General features: G+C 39.6%; 3 protein-coding genes across 4 annotated transcripts; 2 read left to right on the top strand and 1 right to left on the bottom strand.

Annotated features, from left to right (window-relative positions):
• Positions 1-459: 459 nt before the first annotated feature.
• Positions 460-6,377, top strand: si:ch211-213o11.11 (probable G-protein coupled receptor). Of its 2 annotated transcripts, none has more exons than XM_035952631.2 (2): positions 460-753; positions 3,585-6,377. In XM_035952631.2, the coding sequence occupies exon 2, from the start codon at positions 3,667-3,669 to the stop codon at positions 4,948-4,950; it is 1,284 nt and encodes a 427-aa protein (XP_035808524.2). In that variant the 5' UTR covers positions 460-753; positions 3,585-3,666; the 3' UTR covers positions 4,951-6,377. The 2 variants fall into 2 exon arrangements, with proteins under 2 accessions (XP_035808524.2, XP_023135571.3); XM_023279803.3 differs by having other exon boundaries at positions 460-767.
• A 6,411-nt stretch (positions 6,378-12,788) lies between these two features.
• cav4a (caveolin 4a) lies at positions 12,789-15,319 on the top strand. The gene is made up of 3 exons (XM_035952632.2): positions 12,789-13,143; positions 13,379-13,566; positions 14,661-15,319. Exons 1-3 carry the CDS (start codon positions 12,916-12,918, stop codon positions 14,809-14,811), a joined length of 567 nt encoding a protein of 188 aa, XP_035808525.2. The 5' UTR covers positions 12,789-12,915; the 3' UTR covers positions 14,812-15,319.
• Positions 15,320-17,086: 1,767 nt separating this feature from the next.
• oxtrb (oxytocin receptor b) lies at positions 17,087-24,233 on the bottom strand. Its single transcript, XM_055010987.1, is given in 3 exon segments — positions 17,087-19,193; positions 19,195-19,403; positions 23,040-24,233. Coding segments are annotated over 3 exon segments (1,218 nt in total). The 5' UTR covers positions 23,965-24,233; the 3' UTR covers positions 17,087-19,109.
• Between the last annotated feature and the right edge of the window lie 753 nt (positions 24,234-24,986).

Genomic DNA, 24,986 nt, shown 5'->3' with positions numbered 1-24,986 from the left:
TACTTTTTCTTACATGAACACAGTATAGCACAGCGTCGACTGCAATTTTGTCTTCCTAACAGCCAACAGATGTCAGTGCTGAGCCCAGTTTCATGCAACATTGATCCACAACCACAAAGCTACTGTTAGAATTTAAAAAATGAAATGTGCTGAAGTCAATTTAATGAAGAAACTACTGTGTGAAATGGTAAAAGCCTGAACAAATCCAACCAATATTTCCGTATCTTCATTCCCTCGGAAGCTACAGAATAGAGGACCGTGTGTAACACCAAGCACAGTGGACAGTGTGTGACAGTCACTGCCACATACTGACCGATGAAAGAGAGTGTGTTTGGGACATGGTTAATGTCAGTGGGTGGTGGTTTGATGCAGTCATCTTCTCCTGAAAGATGTGATTTGAACAACCAGCTACTGCCGGCTCCTCCCCCTCCTTTCCCTGAAGCGAGCTGAGCTGTCAGTAGATTTGCAGCACATCACCTCTCTCTGGTATCACTCCTCCCTGGGGTCCTCTTCCAAGGCTCAAAAGATAGTTTCTTTAAAGGAAATCTACTGCTTTAATCAGAATTTGCAACACAGCAGGATAGTTTCTGACAGAATTCTGAAAAGTGGACCAACACTTTTATTCACCTGGAAGCAAAACCTGAGGAGTGATTCTGATGGTTTTCAAGGTTTCAGAGATGAGTCTTCACCATGCTTTGGGAGAAATCAACTTCACAAGAAGACTTCGGAGGACTTGCAGACAATTTTCATAATGTAAGAGTTTCATGGTAAGTTTTTGTGTGAATATAATTATACAACTAACTTTGAAAACTACAAAGTTGATTTTAGATCATTTAAACAATGTTCATCTATTTGGACAATTTTTTCTATTTTGTTAAAGAAAGCAAAATTGCTAGATCCCTGAGTGCTTTTAATGTAGTGTAATCACATCAAATTGCTACAGACATCTATAATTTTGCTGTCTTATCTGTCTAATACTGACATCAAAAGAAACAAAGAGGCCTGACAATTACTGAAGTGTTTCACCAGCATACTGAGGTACATATGAATGATGGGTTTTATGGAACAGACTGAGATGGAATGAGTCAACTTCCAAATAATCTACAAATGATGCCAAGATATATGCAGTCAGAAAAGACAGGAGCAGATGACGCTGCAGCATGTAGTGCAGATTTATTCCTTCAAAAACAGTTAAACTTGTAAACATGATGCAGTGACCCTCATCTAGTGGAGTTACTACAACATAGCGTCCATTCATTTGTGACAAACAGGAGTAATTCATACACTTCATCACCTATGGAGTCCTGATATCCTACAAGCTGCTGAAATTATAAGAGAATTGATGATATCTTACATTTCAACTTGCTTTAAGCATTTCACTAAGTTGTAATGACGCATCACATATTGATGGAGATGGATGTATTTGCAGCCACACAATGTACTGCAGGACCACTAGGATCTCTAGTTGATTATCATTATCATTTAAAGTGTTAACTGGGAACTCATAATCTTTTTCAAAGGTTTAAAGTTTGATATTTCACTTCTTAAATAACATAAAATAGTAGCTTATTAACATCATTAGGACACAAAGGGTGACATTAAGGAGCTTCCCTGTTATATCATTGTTCCTGCTAATATTCAATGTCACTGTATTTATTGGGGATTGAAAGGCCTGTTATGCCCTGATCCCCATAAAAAGGATTTTAAAAACAACTTATTTCTGCTTGAACACTACCAGTAAAGAAGAACCACAGAAAAGGCATAACCCAGTGCATGTTTTCTGTTAAAAATGAGAATTACAAAGATTTTAAAGAACTAAATGAAGTGAAAATGACTGAAAGCTGAATGTGACCAATCTGCTCAGAAGTGAGCTTGAAGGAAGCAGCATATGCAAGTGGAACATGATGAAATTGGGGACAGCCTTACATAATATGTATGAGAATGTACATGCACTAGTCGTTACTCGGGATAAACCTCAGTACAAACGTGGCATGCCAACAGCAGCCCGCCAGAGAAGATTACAGCGGCCGAGAGCATCAGTGGATCACTGGCAGAGAGCAGCATCATGTATTTAGGACACAACATCCTCCACAGTCACATATCTGAAACCTGATTATGATCATCAGCACAAAATGCATAGATGTGACGTGTATGCAGGACACATTTGAGGCAATCCAGACCTGTCAGAGAAGCGTTTATGTTAAAATTTCTGCATTGTACTTAGATATACATATTGTATAGTATTTCTAAATTGTCTAACGATGTGGGTCTGACCTGCTCTGATTAGAGGTTTCCTCTTTGATCGAATGGTGAAGGGTGACACTGAACACATACTAATCGATGCAGCCAGTTCCCTGCAGCTGGGCTAAAACAAGCACACTCATTATCTTTCATTTCTAAGGGATGGAGATGGATGGAGGAGACACAGGGTGTCCTCCATGAATTATTCCTATTGATCCTGTTTCTCCCTCACCAAAGAGGGAGAGAGCAAGAGAGAGGGAGAGAGTCCCTTCTGAAATATTCACACAAATATTGTGACCAGTTATTGATTTGTTTGTGTGTGTTGTCTTAAACGTTTGGAAGGGGCAGTGGATATCCCTGGATGTTTGCATTTGCATACTTTATATCAGTTGGTGTTGAAAATGAGGATTTATTGCTGCATGCACTTAAGTAAGATCAGTCTTGGTTTAAATACAGCTGCATACACTAAAGTCCTCTGTGCCTCTGGAGGACTTTGATAGTCCTCAAGAAATACATGTTTTCAATGGCTGTTGGCTTTGGATTAATAGTGTTAATAGTTCAAATTTATTATTATTTTAGAAATTCATCTCACAAGTTGCTCTCCTCTGTTGCTCGTTTTAGTATTTTATACTGTTTTATTTTGTTTTGCTGACTGATTTTTAGAAGTTTTAGCATTTTGTTCCTGCATATGTAAAAATGTCTACAGCACTTTGGTCAACTCAGGTTGTTTTAAAACTTCGATATTAAAAGAAATTGATCAATCTGACTTGATTTGATGATGTTATGGTAATGTCATGTCACAAATTATGTATTTGTAATAGAAAACCTTTGTTGCAAACTGGAGGTATAGAGTTTGAAACATGTAAATGTTTAACAGGCAGGGAAGGCCTAAAAGTATTATACATTGCTAAAGTTGCCCTTAAACACTAGCTAGGGTAGTGTCACAGCATAATGCATAATTTGCATTGTTTCCTTAAGTGTCTTTAAAGCTGCTATAATCAATATTTTCATATTAACAGTCACACAGCTACTAGCAAAGGGGCTTGTTCTTACTGAAGAATCTGCAGAGAAACAGTTCAGCTCTACGGAGCTTTATAGTGATTTTCAGCTCACTGTTTTGACTACAACTTTTCTGTTTTGTGTTCCTGCTCACCATTCTTGCCATTTTAAGCTGCAGCAGGCAGCTGTTTCCAGCAGCTCTAAAACCTAACCTGCTCAGCATCAAATAGCAGAAAACTGTCTTGTAAACACAATGGAGCATTTAAAACAAATGTAATCCAGTTTAAATTTTATATATTTTGCTCTTAATATCCTTTTTAATGGGCTCTAATATTTCTTTACAGGAGTGAAGATTTCCATTGGCCTCACCACTGAATAATGGAGGAGATTGGAATACTGATTTGTACTTTGAAACCTTTATTATGAATGATGGAGGAAAACAGTACATTTCTGAGCGCTGAGTATAATGACAGCACCACTGTTTGGGCACCAATGCCCTCTGCTCCGAGCAGACAGCTGGGCACTCTTCCCAACCCACAAACTCGCTTTAAGGACCTGACAGGGATATTTTTCATGGTGACCCTTAATGTTCTGGCACTTCTGGCCAACACTGCTGTTCTGGTGGTTGTTATAAAAGCCCCTCATCTCAGGAAATTTGCCTTCGTTTGCCACCTTTGTGCAGTGGACCTGCTGTGTGCCATCTTGCTCATGCCTCTGGGCATTGTATCCAGCTCTCCGTACTTCGCTGGCGTCGTGTTCACTGTGCTGGAGTGCCAGGTCTATGTCTTCCTCAACGTAATCCTCATAGCTGCCTCGATCTTCACCATCACAGCCATCAGTGTAGAACGCTATTACTACATTGTCCACCCCATGCGCTATGAGGTCAAGATGACTCTGAAGCTGACTGCAGCTGTGATGGTGATGGTGTGGGTGGCATCTGCTGTTTTGGGGTTGTCCACTGTGTTCGGATGGCCGTCTTATGGCAGCCTGAGTTCCATCAGTGCGGCTCATTGCTCACTGCATTGGAGCTACAGTGATCACAGACGTGTTTTCTCTGTGTTCTTCAGTGTCACCTGTTTCTGTTTGCCTGCTATAGTGATTTTTGCTGTCTACTGTAATGTGTACAAGGTGGCCCGTGTGGCTGCCCGGCAGCATGGACCTCTGCCCTCCTGGACAAACAGCCAGCTGAAGCATCGGTCCGACTCAATAAACAGCCAGACTACCATCATCACAACTCGAAACGCACCTCGCAGGATTGTGCGTGACCGGCCTTTTGGTGGTGGTAAAGCTGCTCTCACTCTGGTGGTTATTGTTGGCCAGTTTCTAATCTGCTGGCTGCCTTACTTTGCCTTCCACATCCATTTGACAGTAGATGTAACGGGCCAGATCCCTGATGACCTGGAGGAAACGGTCACCTGGCTGGCATATTCCTCCTTTGCTATTAACCCATTTTTCTACGGGCTTCTGAACCGGCAGATCAGGGAGGAGCTGTGTAAGCTGAGACGTTGCTACTCAGCTCGACCAGTGGAGCTGGCTGTCTCCAGCCATGAGGGCTCAGGCCATGAGAACTTCATGCAGTTTCTCCACAGAACCAGCTGCACTTTAGAGACACGTGCAAGCTTTGCTGCATCCAGTCCTAGAAGCACTCTGGATCAAACTGGCCAGACTAGTTTCAGGATACCAGGGCAGATCCCAGAAGAGTTCACTTAGATATACCTCACTGTAGTTTCACAGTATTAGCAGCCTGCTGGATGTAATACATGACTGAAAAGACTGTTTGCAATATGTCAGAAACCATATCTGCATATAGTTTAGCTGCAAAAGAAATAAACACTGTTTTTGTCTTTGAAACTTGATATATTTTTACTTTTGTCTAAAGACTCTACTAGAGCTGAAAGCTAATGGACTTAGTTTCTTTAAATGGTTGTTACTGTATTTCTTAAAGCTATCAGTGATACAGCTACTGAGGAACTCTGTTTTTACTACATACTAAGTAATGTTACTGCAATCAGTAGATCCATTTTTATCAAAAAGTCATGAACACAAATATCACACTTTTACTTGAAAAGTAATGATAGTATGATCAGTGAGCAGATCTACAGAGATTATGAGACAGGAGGAATTTATGATCTGCTTATGCAGTTATTCAGTTTTACAGAATTCCAAAATTCTGACTGCTACTTGTTTTCATATGTACAAATATAGCAGCAATACTGTTTGTATCACACAATCAAATGTTGTCATGTTTTTCATGTATACTTTATTTATTGTAAACATTGAGGAGTCACATTATGTTAATGTCAATATTTGCTATTTCTTATTCATGTCAATGTGAAGATAAACATAGGATACTTTAATTATTCAAATGAATCATTGTAGGAATGCATTTATTTGTACTGCATGTTAGAAGCAAGCATTATGTACAAGATTCACGCTCACACATTTTTATTTTTAGTTCACTGGCCTATGAAACTGATTTATTCTTTTCCCTGGGCAAGACAGTTCATGGCCGGACAGTCATAGAAATGGGGCTTCTTCAGTTATTTTCTGTTTTCTGCAAGCAAAAAACACTCAGCTTACTGCTCTCAGCTTAGTTATAATCACTGATTTGAAGGGACAGGATCTAAAAGGGGCAACAGGGTGCTCTGTCTGTCCTGTACCCACGAGATCTCCAGCCAGCCTCACCATTAAAACTCCATCACGTGTCGTGTCAAAGTATCCTTGAGCTCTTTCACTGTATTTTCCCTTGGATGAGAGTACCAGCTAAATGCTTTAACATGGAAAAAAAATCAGATTCCCATCTCTCTGTGAAAACTAAATCAGTAATAATGTTCCTGCATGTGTTTTCAGTTTGGTATTTTGTCTCTGTGCAGACAAGCTCTGACTCTGTGGGTCCTGACCTCCATGTCCTCCATGTGTCCACTTATGAAAAGCCTGTGACTAAGACTGAGCCCAGTTAACACATGATTATATAAGTAGAAAATGCCATTTCATAACAGCTGAGAGGTTGTCTCTAATACGCTGGTAATATGTGGACACAGACAGATTAACAGCAAAGAATATATTTTTCCATACATTTACCGATGAATACGACTGAATTGCCAAATACATGCAGACATTAAATTATGGAACATACAGTTTGTTCTTTTCAGTCTGGGTTTATGATTTATGATCTGCAAGGATCAAATTAATGGAGACAGTTTGATATGTTGCTGATGTTTCTGTATTGATTATTTTTGAGGGGAATTTGTAGCTCTCCCAAACTGATTAGACTTAAGGGATAACATTAAATTTGTGCAAACCCTGTGAACACCATCTACAGGTGCAAACATAAATCAGTAAACAAATAAATTGATTACATAGAGAGCAGTATAGAAATAACCCCTGCATTTTAGTCTGGTGGCACTGATGCTCCTTGTCACTAGTGAAGACACAAATATCAATGGGAGAAATGATATCTGTTTACTGACAGGCAATAGAAAAGACATCCAACACACATACAGTAACTGAAATCCAATTTATAGACATCTGGATATGTTAAAAGCAAGATAACACTGTGCCACTTTATGGTCTCTGGCTGTAAACACATTCTCGAAAGTGCTGCGGAGGATCAGCACAACTCTGATAACAGTGCAGCCAAGTGTTGTCAGCAAAGCCACCATAATAAAAGAGCAAGCAGTGAGCAGATATGACGTTATACTTGAATGGAGGCTTGTTGTGTACAGAAAGATGTTCTACATGTACATTTACACACAGAGAAATCTCTTCCACTTCCAAACAAATGCATAAAAAGACTGGAAAGTTTTAGATATTGAAGGTAGGTTAAGGATGCTTTCAAAAAATATTGGCATCAATATATTGTAGTCCTCGAATTAAGTTAGTTACAAGGTTGTGTAAGCAGAAAACACTTTAATGAGACTGAACCATCTGTTGCAGGAATCCTTTTGTCTAGAGGTAGTTCTTCATTACTCTGACTGGATGTTGGGGATCATTGACATGCTGCAGAATTTAAAACTGATCAGATGCTTCCCTGATGATATTGCGTGACTGATAAGAATCTAAATAATCCCCAAAATAATTCCAAATATGTCTTATATATCTGGTCTGATGTTTTAGATGCTGTGATGTACAAGGCATTGGTGCTTCAGTGGGCAGTTAGAAAATACATCATACTGTCAGCTAACATGGAATTAGGTTAATTATCACTAATAAACCCACTGGTGTCATGTGTCATGAAAATACAGGAACATTTTTGCATTCCCAAACAATATTTATTTAACTTCAAGTTTAAATTTACAGTTTGTTTTTTTTTGCAGTAATATGTCATTTATGTAGCAAAATAATATTTTAAAGGGACAATAATGTTGATGAAAACAAAGTTCAAAGATCTGACTGCCTGTTTCATCACACCGCTTCCAGAATGCAGGACTCGGTTTAATGAATAATTGAGCCACAAGAGTCTTTATAAGTTGCTAATTAAAGTGAAGGACCTCCCACTTCAGTGACAGCTTTTATGAGGCCGAGACAATCACATCAATTGTCCGTCTCCTTTGCTAAAGCATATTCACTGTAGATCAAACAGGATCACACTCCATGGAAAATGAGAATTCATGGCTTGAGCTCATTTGAGTGCGGTTTGTTATTTGGTTGTGCTTATTGGTAAATCTGCTGAAAGGACTTAATGTTCTTCTGGCTGCTGGACCATGTGCTGTCAGTTTGCTTTAAACCTGATGACCTGCTCATCTGGTGAACAGCCTGATGAATGATGCACAGACGTAATAATGAGACAGCCACTCCTGAAGAATCAAAGGCAGAAGGTATGATTGATGGCGCTGTCAGAAGAAGTGATCCGCGTTATTTCATCAGACCTTCTGCTCAAACAGTAACAGCATGAGGACAGCATGTACACATAGAACACGGAAGCCACCCAACCATTCTCACTGAGCTCAAGCTGTATAACCTCATGTCCAGTGCTCTAAGGTTCCACAAATTAATTACAGACCCAGAGCCAGGATGAGAGGCAAGTGTGCAAGATTATTCTCTTTCTTGCAGAGAGTTGCAGACTCTTGTGTCTGTGTTGTAAATATATGGCTACAGTCAGCAGATTTGCAGAGCTCATTATGAAGACTGGGAAAGGAGAAACAGATAACTTGGTTCTGTCTAAAGGTCTGTCTGCTAGCTCCATTATTGTGTATTATGATGGTTATTTATGGTTTAATTTGTTCAAAATTCACACTGTAAAAATGTAAAAATGTGGTTTTACTAGTTATGTACCAGACTATTGACAGACAGGTGACAAACTAAAGGAAAAACTAAATTCATAGTGTCTGATTCTCCAAGTTTTTGCAACTCTGTTGGAAGAATGGAACATCATTCTTCTGACAGATGTTCCTACATTTGGTGTTTTGATGATGGCAATGGTAAAACGTAGATGCTGTTCATTTGAGTTGACATCTTGAGACTGCAGAAGCCACAGCATATTTTTATTATATTTTTAACCGACAGCACACAATTAGAAGTAATCGCACCAGTAACTAATTTGCATATGTTTTTCTTAGACACACACACACACACAAAAAATGCAGAAAACAACACAATATGTGAAAGTCAGTCAGTGTGTTTTAAGAAATAGGATGAGTAAATATAATAAATAAAAGGCAATAATTGGTGGTGACCATTTTGTTCTGACTTCAGCCAAACCCTGAGGCCAGTTTTAAACACTGCAAAGCTTCCTGAGGCCTTGTCCACACGTAGCGGGGTTTTACAAAAACCCCGCTACGTGTGGACGAGGCCTGAAGCTCTTTCACTTCCCCACCGCTTTGACTAAGAAAACAGCTTGACCAAAAGCTGTCTTCTTAACTGTGTTGCCCAATTACCTCTCTTAAATGTTCTAGTCCCGCCCACACTCCCACTGTCTGGGTAGATTCATGTCATTTATAATACTTATTAAACCATTCAGTGACCCACGGTGCCCCATGGATAGTGACACTGTCATCTGGGGAAAGACCGCTAGCATCAGGACAGAAACATTTCATCAAAGCATAAAGGTGATCAGCTTTTATTAATTTGCAGTGATTCTTCCCTTATAGTAGACAAATGGATGCAGCCTAGGCCAGCAAAATGCATGGCATGTCGGGGTCAAGAGTTCAGGTTTCCCTTTAATTTGTCACTTGTATGTATGTGACATGTGCAGCAATGACCTTGTTAGGAAGAGACAATGATTGAGAAATAGTCGGGCACGTAACCTTGCACAAAGCCTTTGTATAAAATATTTTTTGAATGTCGTTTATTTAGTAACATGTTTCTGTATTTCGATATTTTGGATTTGTAGCAACAGCATCTTTGTAAAAAAAAAAAAAAAAAGGGTAAAGCTCCATCATAAACATTGTGTCCTTGCAAACTGGCACGTGGGCAAATTATATAAATTCTAATAATTTATTTAGATAATCCTGCTTAGGGAGCAGCAACTGCAGTAACATTGCTTTATTGACAGGAAGTCCTCAGTCTGGCAGGATACAGGGTTAGCAGCCACATACTAATTACTCATGCAGCAAATACTGTCTCAACCACTTGGCAAATACTTACAGCAAAATCAGAGCTGACTGTCAGACATTTAGCTGGTAAAGTTTTGCTGTGGCTGTTTTTTTTTTCAGTCTTTTCTATGTTAGATTAAAACCAGGAATCGCTTGTCCTCAGAGGAAGTGCAATGCTGAATGTCCTATTGAACTGTTGGATGGGATACCTCATTCACATAAGAGTACTGATTTAGGGTTTTATGTTGAGGAAACATGGAACTGTAGTGATGAGACATAAAACTGAACTTAAGCTGATCATACTGCAGGGAGCACTGAGAGTGGTTACTGCACCGTCATCTGGACATAATAAATAGTCAGTCTGACCTATTGTGCTAGAAACAGCTGGACTGGCAGGTGCCGAGCAGGAACACTGTCTGACATCCCTCATGCCCCATATAAGCAGCTGACGCCGGTGACAGAAGGTCGGAGCTTCAGCTGGACTTAAATCATTTCTTCCGGTAAAAGAATGCAACAATTACATCAAGCAAAGCGCTCTCCTGCAGCACCTTTGCACGTCATCACAACAGGTATATTTTCTCTAGAATAATTACCACACCATACAGATTTTATGCAGGGTTATTTTTCTATTTTGAGATTGTGAGGGATCACAGTTCAAGAATGATTTGAGAAATCATGAGATTGGAGTGTGGGAAAAGCCCTGAAAACCTGTTTTCTTCAACAGTCTCTCCTAAGCACGTCCTACTTGAACGCAAATTTGTGTCACAGAAAAACAGTGCTGCTTTGTCTGTGCTTTTCATGCTAGTTTGAAGTGGGCGGACATGAGATAGAAAAAGAGGATTTCACATAATTCCAATCCACCAACTAGGATTTAGCAATATTTGAATCAGAACATTGACAGTTGTCCTGCTGTTTGCTTATATTGCTCAACTAGAGTCCAACAAATCTAATCAAACCACACAGTCCAAACGAAACAGATTAGTCAAACTCTTAAAAAAATAATTCTTGAAGATATGTTTTACTCTTGGGATGTGTGTCTATGAAAGAGAAATATATGTCTCATGAGTTTCACACATACACACATACACACACACACACACACACACACACACACACACACACACACACACACACACACACACACACACACACACACACACACACACACACACACACACACACACACACACACACACATATTTGATATGTTTGCTTGAATCTTAAATAAAGATTTTCAAGATTTTCATTTTCTCAAATCCTCTTCCTTACATCTTCTTGCATCTTCTATCCTGCAATTTTTGATTAAGAACCACAGTGTTCAATAGCTGGGCCACATATCTTTCTTTTTCTTTTTCCCTCCTGCTTCCTTCTCTCCCTCTGTTATTCACACGTATACTCGCTGTCTGCTGACCTCACCTGTGCAGCCGGAGACAAATAAAGCCCATCTGGTGAGGTGTGCGGTCCATTAGCATGCCATCGTCTCCTGCGCCGGCACAGGAAATTCTTTGTCAGGAATACATCGTGTTCTCTCTCTATCTCCATCCAGCAGGCAGAAATGATCATTACCATGGAGACTGGTCAGTGTTCATCACTGAGCCGAGGACTTATCCTAAAAACTGAGCAGATGCATGGTTTGTTATGCACTTGGTAGCAGGTTGTTGCATGGTATGTGCAGTATTTGTTCAGTCTTTTAGACCTGAAAACACTTCAGTTTTGTTTACTTATCTTAACATTGTGCCAGTAGTGCACATACTGCTGAATACATAGCTCCTAAAATTAAAAAAATGCTGCAATATACCATAATTTTTGCAGATGGATACAATGAGCATTATGGAATTAGAACATTTCTGGACTATACATTAGCTTATTCTTATTTAATTTTAGGAATTGACATTTCTATCTTGTCTATTTTATATGATTCAGTTTAGTTTTACTAACGGATTACACAAACTTTATGTTGTCTTGATACAGGACTCTGGTCAGCTCAGGTTGTTTTTCAGTGTGCTATATAAATAAATTTGATTCGATTTGATTTATCAGAGCATCACATTGCCAGCTGCTGGGCTGAAGAGAACGGTGAGAGCAGCGTGGCATCGGCCTTATGATAAAGGTCTCGTCTGATTTGTCTAACCCAGTGGATTTGTAGTTGATCTATTAATAGCAGTGGCTGGTCAATGGGTACAAAGGTTGACAGAGGTGAAAGGGGTTTTCAAAAGCAGGCTGCAAAATGTGCCTTACACTGGAGAGAGTGACAAGAACTGAGGATGCTCACTATCTTGGTTTAGAGGAGGATATTCTGGTACTATTTTCTATAGCAGCATAGTCCAAAGTACTGGCAATAAAGGTATGTTTTGCAACATGTACCAGGAACTTATTTTGCTATTAAAAGATAAAAGACATGAGTTAAGACGTAGTATAGATGTGGCTTCTTTTTTTTTTAAAGAGGGAGACAGAGACAGCTTTCAGTTCCAAAATAATGAATTTTATAATTATTTTTGCTATTTTTTCCATGTTATTTTTTATTCATTAAAGCTACTAATTCTACTCCCATTGCCAAATTTGAATGTAAATCCTTCTTGCACAGTAGGTCAGTGTTTATCACAAGAATGAAGCACATTGGATTACACAGGCGAAAAGAAGCAGTTAATTTCCATGAGAGACCAGAGAGGGGCAGTGTTGTCTTGCAAGTTCTTCTCTGACACAAAGACACTTGGATTCACTGCAGGAGATAGGAAATGAATGAAATGTTAGGATCAGCAAAACAAGAATAACACAGTCACTAAATATGTTTGGTTTAATTTTGTGTCCCTGCTTCCTTTATTGGCCTACGTACTGTTAACCTCTGTATACAAGGTGTCTGCCTGATCCCAGTTCCATTAGTGTGTATGGGTGTACACAGACCCGTCTCCATGCTCACAGTATTTATATCCTCCCTATCCTTCCTATCCTCCCACAGCACAGGCGCAGGAAGATGATCTTCACTTGAAAGACCATCTGCAAATACCATCCAGGGCACTGTAACGTTCCCAATATAACCTCACTACACAGTCAGCTGGGGGGGTCCAGACGGTGGCCTCGGTCTGAGCTACAAGCAAATCATCCACTTTGCTCTTTCTGGATTGTGTTTTCTTCACATGATTGAATGGACACCATGATGAAAGGGGAAGATTCAGAGGAAGTAGAGATCGACTTGGAGGACTCCAGTGACCCTGAAGAATTTGAAAATGGTGAGGAACCTCAGACGCTGTGGAGGGCCCCTCCTGCTCTGGAAGAGGAGGAAAACATTCATACGTCTACACTGGTGGAAATCAGTGATACCAAACCTCTGATTAATGCCAGAGACCCCCGAGGTATCAATGACTGTCTCAAGGTATTGCATTCTTACGCTGAAGTTTTATTAAACTTTGCTTTATGGACCATTTGTGAATCTGTCTTGCTGCGCATTAGCTGATAAAAAAAATCTCTAAATCACTGGCATGCAGAACCGAGAAGAAGCTTGGCTGATTGCACTGCCCTCCAGTGGAAATCATTTATTTGTCAAAATGAATAAACAACTGCACTGGTAGCATTGCTATCACGTTCTCACGTTCTCTTTGTGTCTCCAGGTGACATTTGAGGATGTGATAGCTGAGCCAGTATCGGTGCGCAGCGGAGACAGAATCTGGATCTGGAGCAACGCCCTGTTTGAGGTGTCCAGGATTTGGATTTACAGGATAGTCACAGTACTTCTGGCCATTCCCATGTCAGTTATCTCTGGTCTCATCTTTGCCATCCTCAGCTGCTTCCACATCTGGTGAGTTTAGATTTGGCCTCCCTACTTTACAAACTGAGGGAGTCATTTATTTTTCCTCCTTGCTTCTGTTAGTGTCCAAACACATGGATAAGTTTAGGCATAATCTTTATTTCATCAACGTCCAAGGCCAATAACAAGTTTGCTTGTGGTGCTTGTATCCCTAAATAAGACACAAAACACTGTCAACACTTTTCAAAGTCTGCAGGTCATCCAGAGTAACTGGAAACTGTTTCTGGAAAGACACTTCAGATCCTTTGAGTATTGTGAACACTACAGTTAATATTCTGCCCCCCTTCACTGCACTCTTGTGGCTGCAAACTTTACAGCTATAATGGAGCCATAAAGATGAACTTTGATGCTGAAGATGAAACAATTCTCAGAGAAATAGCAACGCTCGAGTATTTTCTGTAATACTATGAAAGTGTCCCCCAACTGGTGATGTCCTTTATCTGGCCCTGGAGAGATTCACAGGGAAATTCAGAGCAAAAAGCTTCAGGTGAAGTGGAGTTTGAAAGATGTGGGTGTTCAATAGGTAGAGGGTGTCTAATGAAAGGCCGTGTCCTGTTGCATTTTAGGAATTCATGTGTTTTTGAGGCCTACTGATGCTATGGACTAACTCTGAAGAGCTATGGTGACATAATAATCCCTGCAATCAATATATACTCTATATTTTTAGTACTTTTATTATAAATACAAGCAATTTGCACCTTCATTGTAAAAACCATCTATCTATCTATCTATCTATCTATCTATCTATCTATCTATCTATCTATCTATCTATCTATCTATCTATCTATCTATCTATCTATCTATCTATCTATCTATCTATCTATCTATCTATCTATCTATCTATCTATCTATCTATCTATCTATCTATCTTCACTCTACCACTGTCAGTCAGTGTAATGTTTGATTTAACTATTAATAATTCAACAATAGAAATGAAATGAAACTGCAGGTATGTCAAGAACAGTGGTTCATATCCTGGGTCAATATGAGAAACAGAGAAATAATGAATTAATGAATGTGCAAAATTCCTGTAAAAGACTTCCTTACTTGATCTTCTTTTTCACTTTTGTTTACTTCTTTGCCAGGATGGTTGGTCCCTGTATCCACTGTGTCCATATTGGCACTCGCTGGCTGCAGAGCCTGTGGAGCATCGTGCTGGGTGTCATTGTGGATCCGTTCCTCATAAGTGCTGGGAAATGTTGTGGAGGCTTCAGCATCCACTTCGCCAAAGAATGAGACTCACACAGGAGAAGCACATCCAGAGTGGAATTGTGTTCATGTGGACCTGGCCCAAGCGGGCACTGATTTTTGATTCTTAAATTTTTAATTCAAATTAAAAATACAGATTTTCAACAGTTAAAACAGCTTTTATCCAAATTCTATAGTACGTTCTGGTTCTACTTTATGATTACGTCAGGTTTTTTAACAATAGGTGGATACGTCTTGGACCTGACAGTGACAGAAGAGAGTAATCAACCCTCATTGTTTTTGCTCAGCATGGAGTACTTTTTTTCCACCTTGGTGTCACAGTGGTGTTATGATTTAGGTAATTTCAGCAGAATTTCTTCTACAAATGAATTTTACATAATCTGTCACAATGTTTAGATTTGGTTTTATATTTTCTTGTATTTTTAAACTGCAGTTTAGAGTGTAAAGATACCCTCCACCCCGTTTGAAGATGTACAAAAAAATACTCTAACATGCTTTGAATAATAATTTGTGTCTGATAAAAAATTCAATTGCCTGTTTGGAAATGCTTTAATGACACCTACGCCTCATCAGTCACTGAAAAATGTAGAATCTCTGAATATGCAAAGAGTGTATCTTTCATTTCAAAATGTGTTTATTGGACACTAGATGTGCTCTGCATCACTGGAAGTCTCATCACGTGTGCAATGCAGGCTTCAAGTCTCCACATTATATTAGTGCTTAGAGAGAAACTTTCCACTTTCAGGAGGTGGGTTCGAAAATAGTCTTCTAGTGTCAATCTCTGAACATACTGTGCATGATTCAGCACAATAACAGTCGTCACATTTTTTGATAGAGACCATAAGAACAAAACTGTACTTCTGGATTAGTTTTAATTTTAGAAGATTGTAACTGTAAGATGTACCTGTGGAAAAGAAAATGGATTTTATTAGAAATATTAGATGTGCTGCTCTGAGAGGAAGTAGCAAAAGGGCTGGTTTAAAGTTTTTTTTTTAAGTTTTACACTCTAGACTCATTCCTGTGATTGAAACAAAGCACTGAAGTTGGAATGCAGGGTTTCCATATAAATGAATGTCTGCTGTATTCAAGCTTTTGCCAGATGGGTCGACACAATGATTAAGCACATCAGTGCCACGTAAACCTCGCTCCATTATGCTGTATCTGGTATCTGCTGGTGCACTGATAGTGGTGCATTTTCCATCAACCAGCAGTGATTAATTTGCCACAGCTGAAGAACCACAGCAGCAGAGACAACAAAGGCTTCCATGACTAGAAGCATGGCAGGAAAACCAAGGACACACCGTTCAGAGGAAGGATAAAAAAGAAGGTGATCAACGGTGTGGTCTAAGCATGTGTCAGCAATGTTTCTGTTGTTACCTTTACAGCTAGAAGGGGGAGATAAAAGTTCTACACTGCAGGTTTACAATATTATTCATAACAATATATGTCATGTTGCACTGCATGGTCAGTATGAGGGTCAGGATTTATGCTACTATGTATGGTAATTGAGCAGTTGTTTTTTAGACTTGACTTAATCACCTTTTGTGGACAACAAAAGTACCCAGAGGAACATCTTACTACTTAAACCTTGCTCAGGAAACAGAATTGTAATACTCATTTCAGCCTCATTTTAAATGAAATTTTGTCTGATATGTTTCTCATATTTATCTCCTAAAATTCGTTCACTTGAGACTCAAAGGAGGATACCTTTCTAATCTTAACTAATGGCTCCGTTTCTTCTCAACTGAGCTACATGTGAGCTATGTATCAGCTTTATGAGATATATTTGAGTTAGGAAGGTATCTCCTTTAAGTCTCAAGCAAATCTCACCTACATATTCTGGTGAATTTTAAAAGGGCAATATGAGAAGCATATCAAACAAAATCGAAACTAAAACAAGGCTGAAAAGAGAATCACAAATTTGTGAGTTATAGAAGTCAAGCTTTGAGGAGTTAAGGTTTCGTCTGGGCAAGTTAATCAATAAAGTTTAGAGAGAAGTCTTTGTGTATGGTTGGGTGGTGTTAGGTTTAGTGTAAAAGTTAGTATAGATTTGGGATAAGTCTGAATGAATATCATCAATGTAAGGTCCTCTACAGTGATGAAAACTGTGTATGTTCGTCCTGTTACTTGTCAGCATTGCTCTCTGTCTTTTTGACAGTTTGAGGTACTTATTACTGGCGGCTGCCTGTTGGCGTTTTGGGATTTTAATACGATAGAGTTGACACACTGCCACTGACAGCTGACAGTAACCATCACAGCCAGGAGCAGAAGAACCAGAGGAGCATCCACATCCACACCAGGGTGATCGGCCTCATCAACACAGACTTTATTATCACAGAAACGCATGACTGGAAACAAGGTAGACATTAGCATACATTTGTTATTTAAATTTTGAAGTTTATCAAGTCAGGACAGCATGACTGTGTGCCTATAAGAATGCTTTCTCAAGTGTCTGCTAACATGATGTGACTGTCAGAGATATTTGTAAAGGGACACAGTGGGAAAAAATGACAGAGGAGGAATAAATCTGATCATTCTGACTTTACTGTGTGCTCGCACAACAAACTGTAAACTCTGAGGTCTTTGCTAGAATTTAGGCCAAAATGATAACATTTTTTGCCCTGTGTACTGGTGTTTTGTTAGCTATATGTTTCATTTTAAGTATGTTTTAAGCTTTAAATAAGTCAATCTTTGAATTCTCTTGTGTTCTGCTCCCTGCAGAAGGATGCCATACACTTAGTCAGTGTTTTCTTTGACAACATGCAAGGTTATATAATGCTAAAGAAATTTTAAAACACACTTAACAATTCAAGAATGCACATTATCACATCCTGGCACTGAAGTTCTCAGTATGCTAAGTATAAACTGCTGGCACATTGCCTTAAATCATACAGTTAAAGCAACAAAGCAGGAAACTAATAATAACAGTGCTCAGCATGGCCATGAGGTGAAAACATTGTTCTGGTTTGATTCCAACAACATTAAATGAAAATCAACAACCTAGAAAACAAAAGACAGAATAGATTGAAAATAATGGCGAAGAGACACACAAGGAGCAGTGGAAACTATTTACAAAATGAATTTCATATTACTTCATGACAGACAAACATTATTTGATCTGTACAGCAAGATAGTCTTCTGAAATCTTCTGAAAATAAAAAGCATCCCTGTGGAGTTTGCTTTGTTGATGAAATTTTGTTGTGGTATGACAGTGCAGCTCTGCATTAAGCCAAACGTCAGGAGTGGATATTATCACCCATGATAATGCAAAATGTTTGTACGCAAACAAAGCTGGTTTAAAATGGGTAAACAATCATTATAGGAACTGAAATATTTGCACAGATCAAAGTGTTTTCTGCCAAACTTTTACTTCAAATATTTTTCTTTTTTTTTTCTTAGTAGAATGGATTTCCTTGTATAATATTAATATCGTTCTTGCTTTGTATGATAACTTGGACCTACTTGTTTTTGAAGGTCATATCACGATCACTACTATAAGAACACGACTTTAAGATACGGGACAGAAGTGCATACAGAAGTTTGAGAATGCTCATATGTGTTTCAACAAAAAGGTAGAGGATTGGATAACGTTATTTTTTCGTTTAAACGATCGTTTAAACGATGGATCAAGGAGGCCATCGAGATCAGGAAGCGGGCGAGCTGCTCCATGAACGGGGACGAGGGAGCCTACACCTTCTAATACCTGGGACTCCATCCTCCAGAGACCACCGGACGGCGGGGGGCGTGGCCTGTCTGACAGATTCTGACAGATCTGTCAGACCGGTCACATGATAAAAAGGACACGTCAGCACACGTCAGATGACGCTCTGAAGAAGACTGCAGCTGCAGTCGAAACATGTCAGCTAAGGTAAAACCCATCTTTACTTTGATTTGTCGGGATAAAAAATAACATTATCCTATGATAATTAACGACAAAATGAACATCATCCAAAGGTAGAGGATTAATCTTTAGATGCTCAAGCCTAGAATATAGATCAGTTACATGATTTGTAGGTTTCTCATGCAAAGCGAGTCCAAAGGGGAGAGCAGTGTTTTGGGAAAGCCAAGAGAGCACACTTCCTTAGAGCTTTAAGCAGACGGCAGCTGGAGCTGGTGGGTGTTGGAGCTTCACTTTACGTCACATTTTGTTCACATTTTGGACACAATGGCATTTCTGTTATCTCGGAGAGCAGGGCAATGTCTGGACAGGAAGTTTACTTTGTGCGTTTGGCTCAGTTTAAAATTTGAAACCAAACATATTGCAGTGGCCAGTGAAGGGCTGCTGTAATTAAATGCCCGAAATGCGGACTGGCATGATAGGTGGATTACTCAACAACAGACGGCTTGGACAGCTTTTCATTGCACTGGTCCTCCTGTACTGGATGTGTGTGTGAGGCTCCTCTGACTGCTGGCGTTCTTGATCACGTACGTGGACGAGCTGGTCTTGTTTCTACACTGTTGGTCACAGCTGCAGGACGAGTCTGTCAGATACCGTCTACAGCAGCAGAAGAAGCACTGCGTCAGGTCGTGGAAGAGGTGACCAGCGAAGAACATGTAAATCCAGGGGTTACAGCAGCTGTTGAGGCTGGCCAGCAATATGACGATGACGAAGGCCACATCTAGGGGAGAGAAAGGGAGATGAACGGGTTGATTTGGGAAAAGAAAGCATCTTAAAGAACCAAGATTTCCCATGAAAAGATACAAGAAAAGTTACATCTGTGTAGCCAGACCTAGACATGTCTTGAACTACAGACTTTCACTTTTGTCTAAGCTACATTAAACGCACATGAAAGATCCTCACCGTTGAATCTGATGACATGTGACTTTACTGCATGTTTCTGTTCAGTCCTAAAGACACCATATTTGTTTGATGAAAACTATCCAGTACAAGTTCCTCCTGCTTCAGCAATGTTTGCTCAAAAACCTTTTTAAAAAAATGAAACTACAACATCTGACTTGTTTTAAAGATTTTTATATTCAGTGATAACAATTGGGCTTGGGAATTAGAAGCACAGACGAGGTATAGAAATGCTGCTGTTTTTCAAATTTTGGGGGGATTTGGGGACAATGATAAAAATATAGATGGGATACACTCCAGCTAAATGCAGCCATGAATAGAATAAGCAGTACGGAGAAGAAACAGATTGGTGGATCTTCAAAAGGTCCCAAAAATAGAAAGTTTTTTTTATCTTTATCCCCCTTAAGATGTAATCACGTGAGGCTAAAGTCTTTCAAGCTGCACATGGCTCTAAGAATGGTGATGTCAATCTATTGGCTGCTTCAACATTTTCGGCTTTTATTGAAAAATCTCTGACTATTACATGGATTACCACAAAATTTGGCAAAGCCATCATAGGCCCCAGATGCTAAAACTGAAATAACTCCATCTATTAGGATCATCAGGTCAAAATTGCAATTTTCCACACTTTTGTTTTATGGTCAAATACCTGCAAAACTAACAACATTGTCCATCAGCATTAACTACATTTTGTGTCATTTGCAAATTTTAGTCTGCCAGCTGGTGTTCATGAAGCTACACTTCCATTAAATTCAAGGTAAAATGTTATAAGCCAGACACGTGCAGTCAAGTGGAAGGCTGTTATACTTTAAAACCAATCTGGACACGTTTAAAACTCTCCTTGTCATTTATACAAGTCCCTCCCTGTTCTGTACTTAAGTTTCCCATGATTTCTAGAGAAAAATATGAGCTGACATGCCGCAGCACCCCAAAGCTTTTGGGATTATGAAAACAAAACATGAAAGGCTGATGGATGCCACACAAATTAGTCACAAACATGACAAATGGCTTCAATTATGAGAGAGGCTGTCCTGGGTGGAAAAATAGAAGTTATTTTCTCATTCATTCAATTGATTATATTTCCAAGCGTTAGAACCCCAGAGCACAGTGAGGAAGCACGGAATTTGAACAATAGAAAATGGAAAACTTCCAAGTTTTTTTTTCTATTCCTTAATGGGGTGAGAGAGATTTAGTGCCAGTTGTCTTCTTCTCTCCTCCAGTCTTGACCTGTTCTCTTGCTGCTGCTCTGACTCCTACAGTACTTGCTTTACTGTGAGATTTTACTGTGAGAGGTGTCCTTCATGCAGTGTCAACCCAATGTACGCTCTAAATTATGAGACGTGTTGAACAGATAAGTCAAACAGCCTGCCTTGAGCTGTGATATTACTTGGTGCAGGAAGCCTTGGCCATTGGGAACATAGCTCTCCTGAATCAAAATACCTCAAAATGACAGCATTCAAACTTTTTTTCCTTTTAACTCTGGTGCAGCTCACTCTGACTTACAATGCATTTGCCAATGTCTTGTGCTGCCAGAAACGAATGAAAAACATTAATCTTGGCTCCCTCTCTGTAATATCATGATGTGCTGCTCTTTTGAGCATGTTGGAAAAATGGAAAAGAGGAGATGTTGACATCAAAAGGAAAAGCCGTGACGAAGCTACTGTCAATTACTTGAAGAACACACACTATATCAAAGATAATTTTGAGGATAAAAAGTTAAACAAACACTGCAACAGAGCAGAAATTCAGATTTCCATTCATTATCAGGGAATTCTCTGCAGGTTGTACAATGTGCTCATATGATACTTAAAGTTCAAGCAAAAGCCCTGAGCAACAGGAAACTCACCAACATCTTAACCTAAGTAACAATACTACAAGGAGACTTTGACTTATCTTTATTTTTGTGCCTAGATTTGGACAAAGGATTGTCTCCTTCGAAATCTACGGGAAGTTAATATGAATTCCATCCACAATGGCGGATTTATACTGAATCCTCCTTTCATGAAACTGCCCTAAATCCAGAAAATATTAAATATTTCAACCTGGTTGCATCTAACAGGACTGTGTTTTTGGCTATGCTCTGCAAAAATTATAATTTAAAGATTTGGACTGTGAGAAAAGTTGCATCTGTTGTTCTCCCTATTCTTCTACATTGTTTGTTCTTGTACGTAACTTGATTTATGCTTGATGTGGAATTGTCATTAGTGTGAAATTCAGAAACAGTACAATGGGTGTAATTCATAAAGAGTATATTTAGTGTTGCTAACCAATGAAAACTATGTATCTGAAATTTGGTGATGTTTAATTTTTCAGATACCTTGAAAATTAATTCTTGCTTGAGAAGATTCTCCTTCTAAATCATTAAACGAAACATTGCCCAAAAAGATGAAACCGGGCTGTTTTTCTTGGCTTGTAAAATGTTTACATTTTGGAGACATGTTGTTTTCATAGGACAGCTAAGTATGTCATAGTTTACTGTTGTGAGTGCGGGACAAATATACATTTCCCCTAATAATAAAGACATGCTAACAGTGGCTTTTAGTCACATATGATGTTTATATTGCCAAAAGGTAATAGGAAATAGTTCAGTGGCACAGTTCACCCAGTAATTCAAACAATCCCTATTACAACAGAGACTTTAAGACTTACAGCAACAGTGCATGCACTCTGTATTATTGTGTGTGTTTCCCCCTAATTTGTGAAAAACTGTTTAGAAGAGGACTAAAACAGGAAGATGATTAACTTGGGCAAGTCTGCCATATGTGATCTAAATCTCTGTGCAGCCTGAATTAGAACTTGTGCAAATTTTTCAAGATAGCACAACTTAAAAGGTTATTCAGCATATCGGCCCTGCTGCTCTTGTTCCCTTTAATGGTGAACTAACAAGCTATAGGGGGCAAATCTGAGCAAACTCTCCAGTTAAATGGACATTATACAAACTATCACCGGGAATCGAGATAAAAATTCTTTGATGTCTGGGCACATTTACTGTCCCAGTGGCTCTGAGGGATTCTGAACTGATAGCCGCTGTAAATGACACTCCTATTCATCTGTGCTCACTCTGGGGAAGTCTGAATTTAGACACCATTGTGTTGCCGTGAAAGAAAAAAGGATTGTTTTAGCATTCTAAAGGATGTTTTGTGAGGTGGAAGAATGACCTTTAAATGTATGAAACACTTAGTGATGAAATATTGTTGTAGAATAACAGGGTTTTTTTTCCCCCATCAAAGGTTTATGGGCAATAAATTCCCCATAATAAATCTAGGACAAAGTTGACCCTCTGCCTCTTGTGTCACTAAGCACTTTGCACATAATAGCAGGTGGATAATATCTTCACAGACCAGTAAATATTGTCATCAATCATAAAAATGTGTTAACATGATGTATTTATATTAAGACTGTAATACAAGCTGTATCATTGCTAACAAGAAAAGATGACCACTGGGTGAGACTTTACCTTCTCTTGGTGCAGCAGGATCCCATGCAGACCACATCTGGACAAAGAAAAAGGGAGTCCAGCACACAATGTAGGCAAGGACCACCACAAATGTCATTTTCACTGTGCGGATCTTGGCTTTTGAAATGAGCCTCACGCTGCTCACACGAGAGAGTGGATGTGCGCCTTTGGAGGGCCTTGGAGTGAGAGCCAGGAAGTGTTCCCTTCTGGTTTTTAAATTGAAATTCTGCCATATTTTAAAACATATCAAGCCATAGCAGATGCACAAAATTGCAACTGGAAAAATGTAAATGCTGAGACTCATCCAAGTGATGTATGCTTTGGCACCCCACGGCTGCACGAAGTCCCCCCAGCAGTCATAAACACCGTTCCCGACCTCCCTCAGAGAAAATATGTAAGTTTGAGGAGTGCTGAATATCAGGCTGAGCGTCCAAGAGGCGATCACACAGAAACGATCTTTTCTCTTGTGCACGGAGCGGAGCGGCTGACAGATTGCTAAGCACCTGTCAATTGACATGAGGACGAGCATGTAAGTGGACGCAAACATGCCCACGACCTGGAGGTATTTCACCAACCTGCAAAGCAAATCCGGACCATAGAAGCGAAAGGTGATATCCCAAATGAGCTGTGGTAAAACCTGAAAGACTGCAACGACGAGGTCTGCGATGCTCAGGTGCTTCATGAAGTAATACATCCGAGACTGGTTGTGCTTGGTGGTGTGGATAGCCCACAGGACGCACAGGTTGCCGATCAGAGCGAGCAGCAGCACCAGGACCAGGACGGTAACTTCTACTTTGGCCACGTTTTCATTTCGTTTTAAAGGGTTCACTGTGGTGTTTCCTAAATGACTTTCGTTTCCACGGCTTAAGTTGCTCCATGAAACATTCTGAGACCAGCTGTCCTGCTCGCGTAAAAGGTCCCCCATCGTGCGTAAAAGCGCCACTTTGGCGCAGCCAGCAGTCACATCACAAACCTGGATTAAGGACCCGTTCTCAATTTATGCAGTGTAGGTTTCCTGCACAATTTACTGCCAGTCCCCTTCGTTAAAGTATGTATTTTCCTTGCTTGGTTAAATGGCTCTATAATCCGAAATTAATTTAGGTGCTCTGCAGAGAAACAAAATACACCGCTTTAATTTAAGACTGCTTCATTGCAAGCTCATCTTTGAAATGCAAAAAAATTAGTAAACACATAACCACATTAACTGACTTTGTCTAAAAAAAAACAAAACACACAAAAAACTTACCTTTTCGAAGCTGTTATTTTATAGATCTCGGAGCACTGCAGTCCTCATCACTGGCTGCGTCCAGCTTAATGTCTGGTCTGCTGAGGCTCTGTAGCCTATCCTGCCAGTGCCAGTAACCCCCACCCCTTATTTTCTTCTGAAGGAAACTGACTGTGTTGAGTATGAGCAGGCTGGACAATATAATCCCTCCTGCTCCAATTGTAAATCAAATGTCCCTCAACAGTATTTTATCTGTTATCTTGGATTTTGAGGTTGTGAGTCAACACTTTTAGCATCTGCATTATTTGAGGTGATCCCTTGTCAGTTTCAAAAGGAGGAAAATTCCACTGATCAATAGGGGCCACGTGTTTTCCAGAGGCCACCATATGGAAAAGATGTTATCTGGAAAAGAAACAGTAAATGCTTTAGTTAAATCTAATTAAATCTGGGACTGTGAGGATGTGCTGTACACTTCATGTCAAGGCTCAGCCAAGGATGATTGCAGGTGAAGTCAAAAAGCATATTTTAAGTGACCTAGGGCAGTAAGTCAACAAGTCCAATTGAACATTAAACCTGCACAAAGCAGGCTGATGTGAGTGATTGCAAACAGACCCAAACCAAACATCTGTTAGAAACAACTAACTGCCTTGAGCCATATTAAATTTCCACAACTGCTCCCTGAAAGAAAGAAGGATCAGAGTTAGAATCCAGGTGGTCCATAC

Source organism: Amphiprion ocellaris, chromosome 5 (genome assembly GCF_022539595.1).
Source record: "Amphiprion ocellaris isolate individual 3 ecotype Okinawa chromosome 5, ASM2253959v1, whole genome shotgun sequence".
NCBI lineage: Eukaryota > Metazoa > Chordata > Actinopteri > Pomacentridae > Amphiprion > Amphiprion ocellaris.
This window is presented reverse-complemented; position numbering and strand designations above follow the sequence as displayed.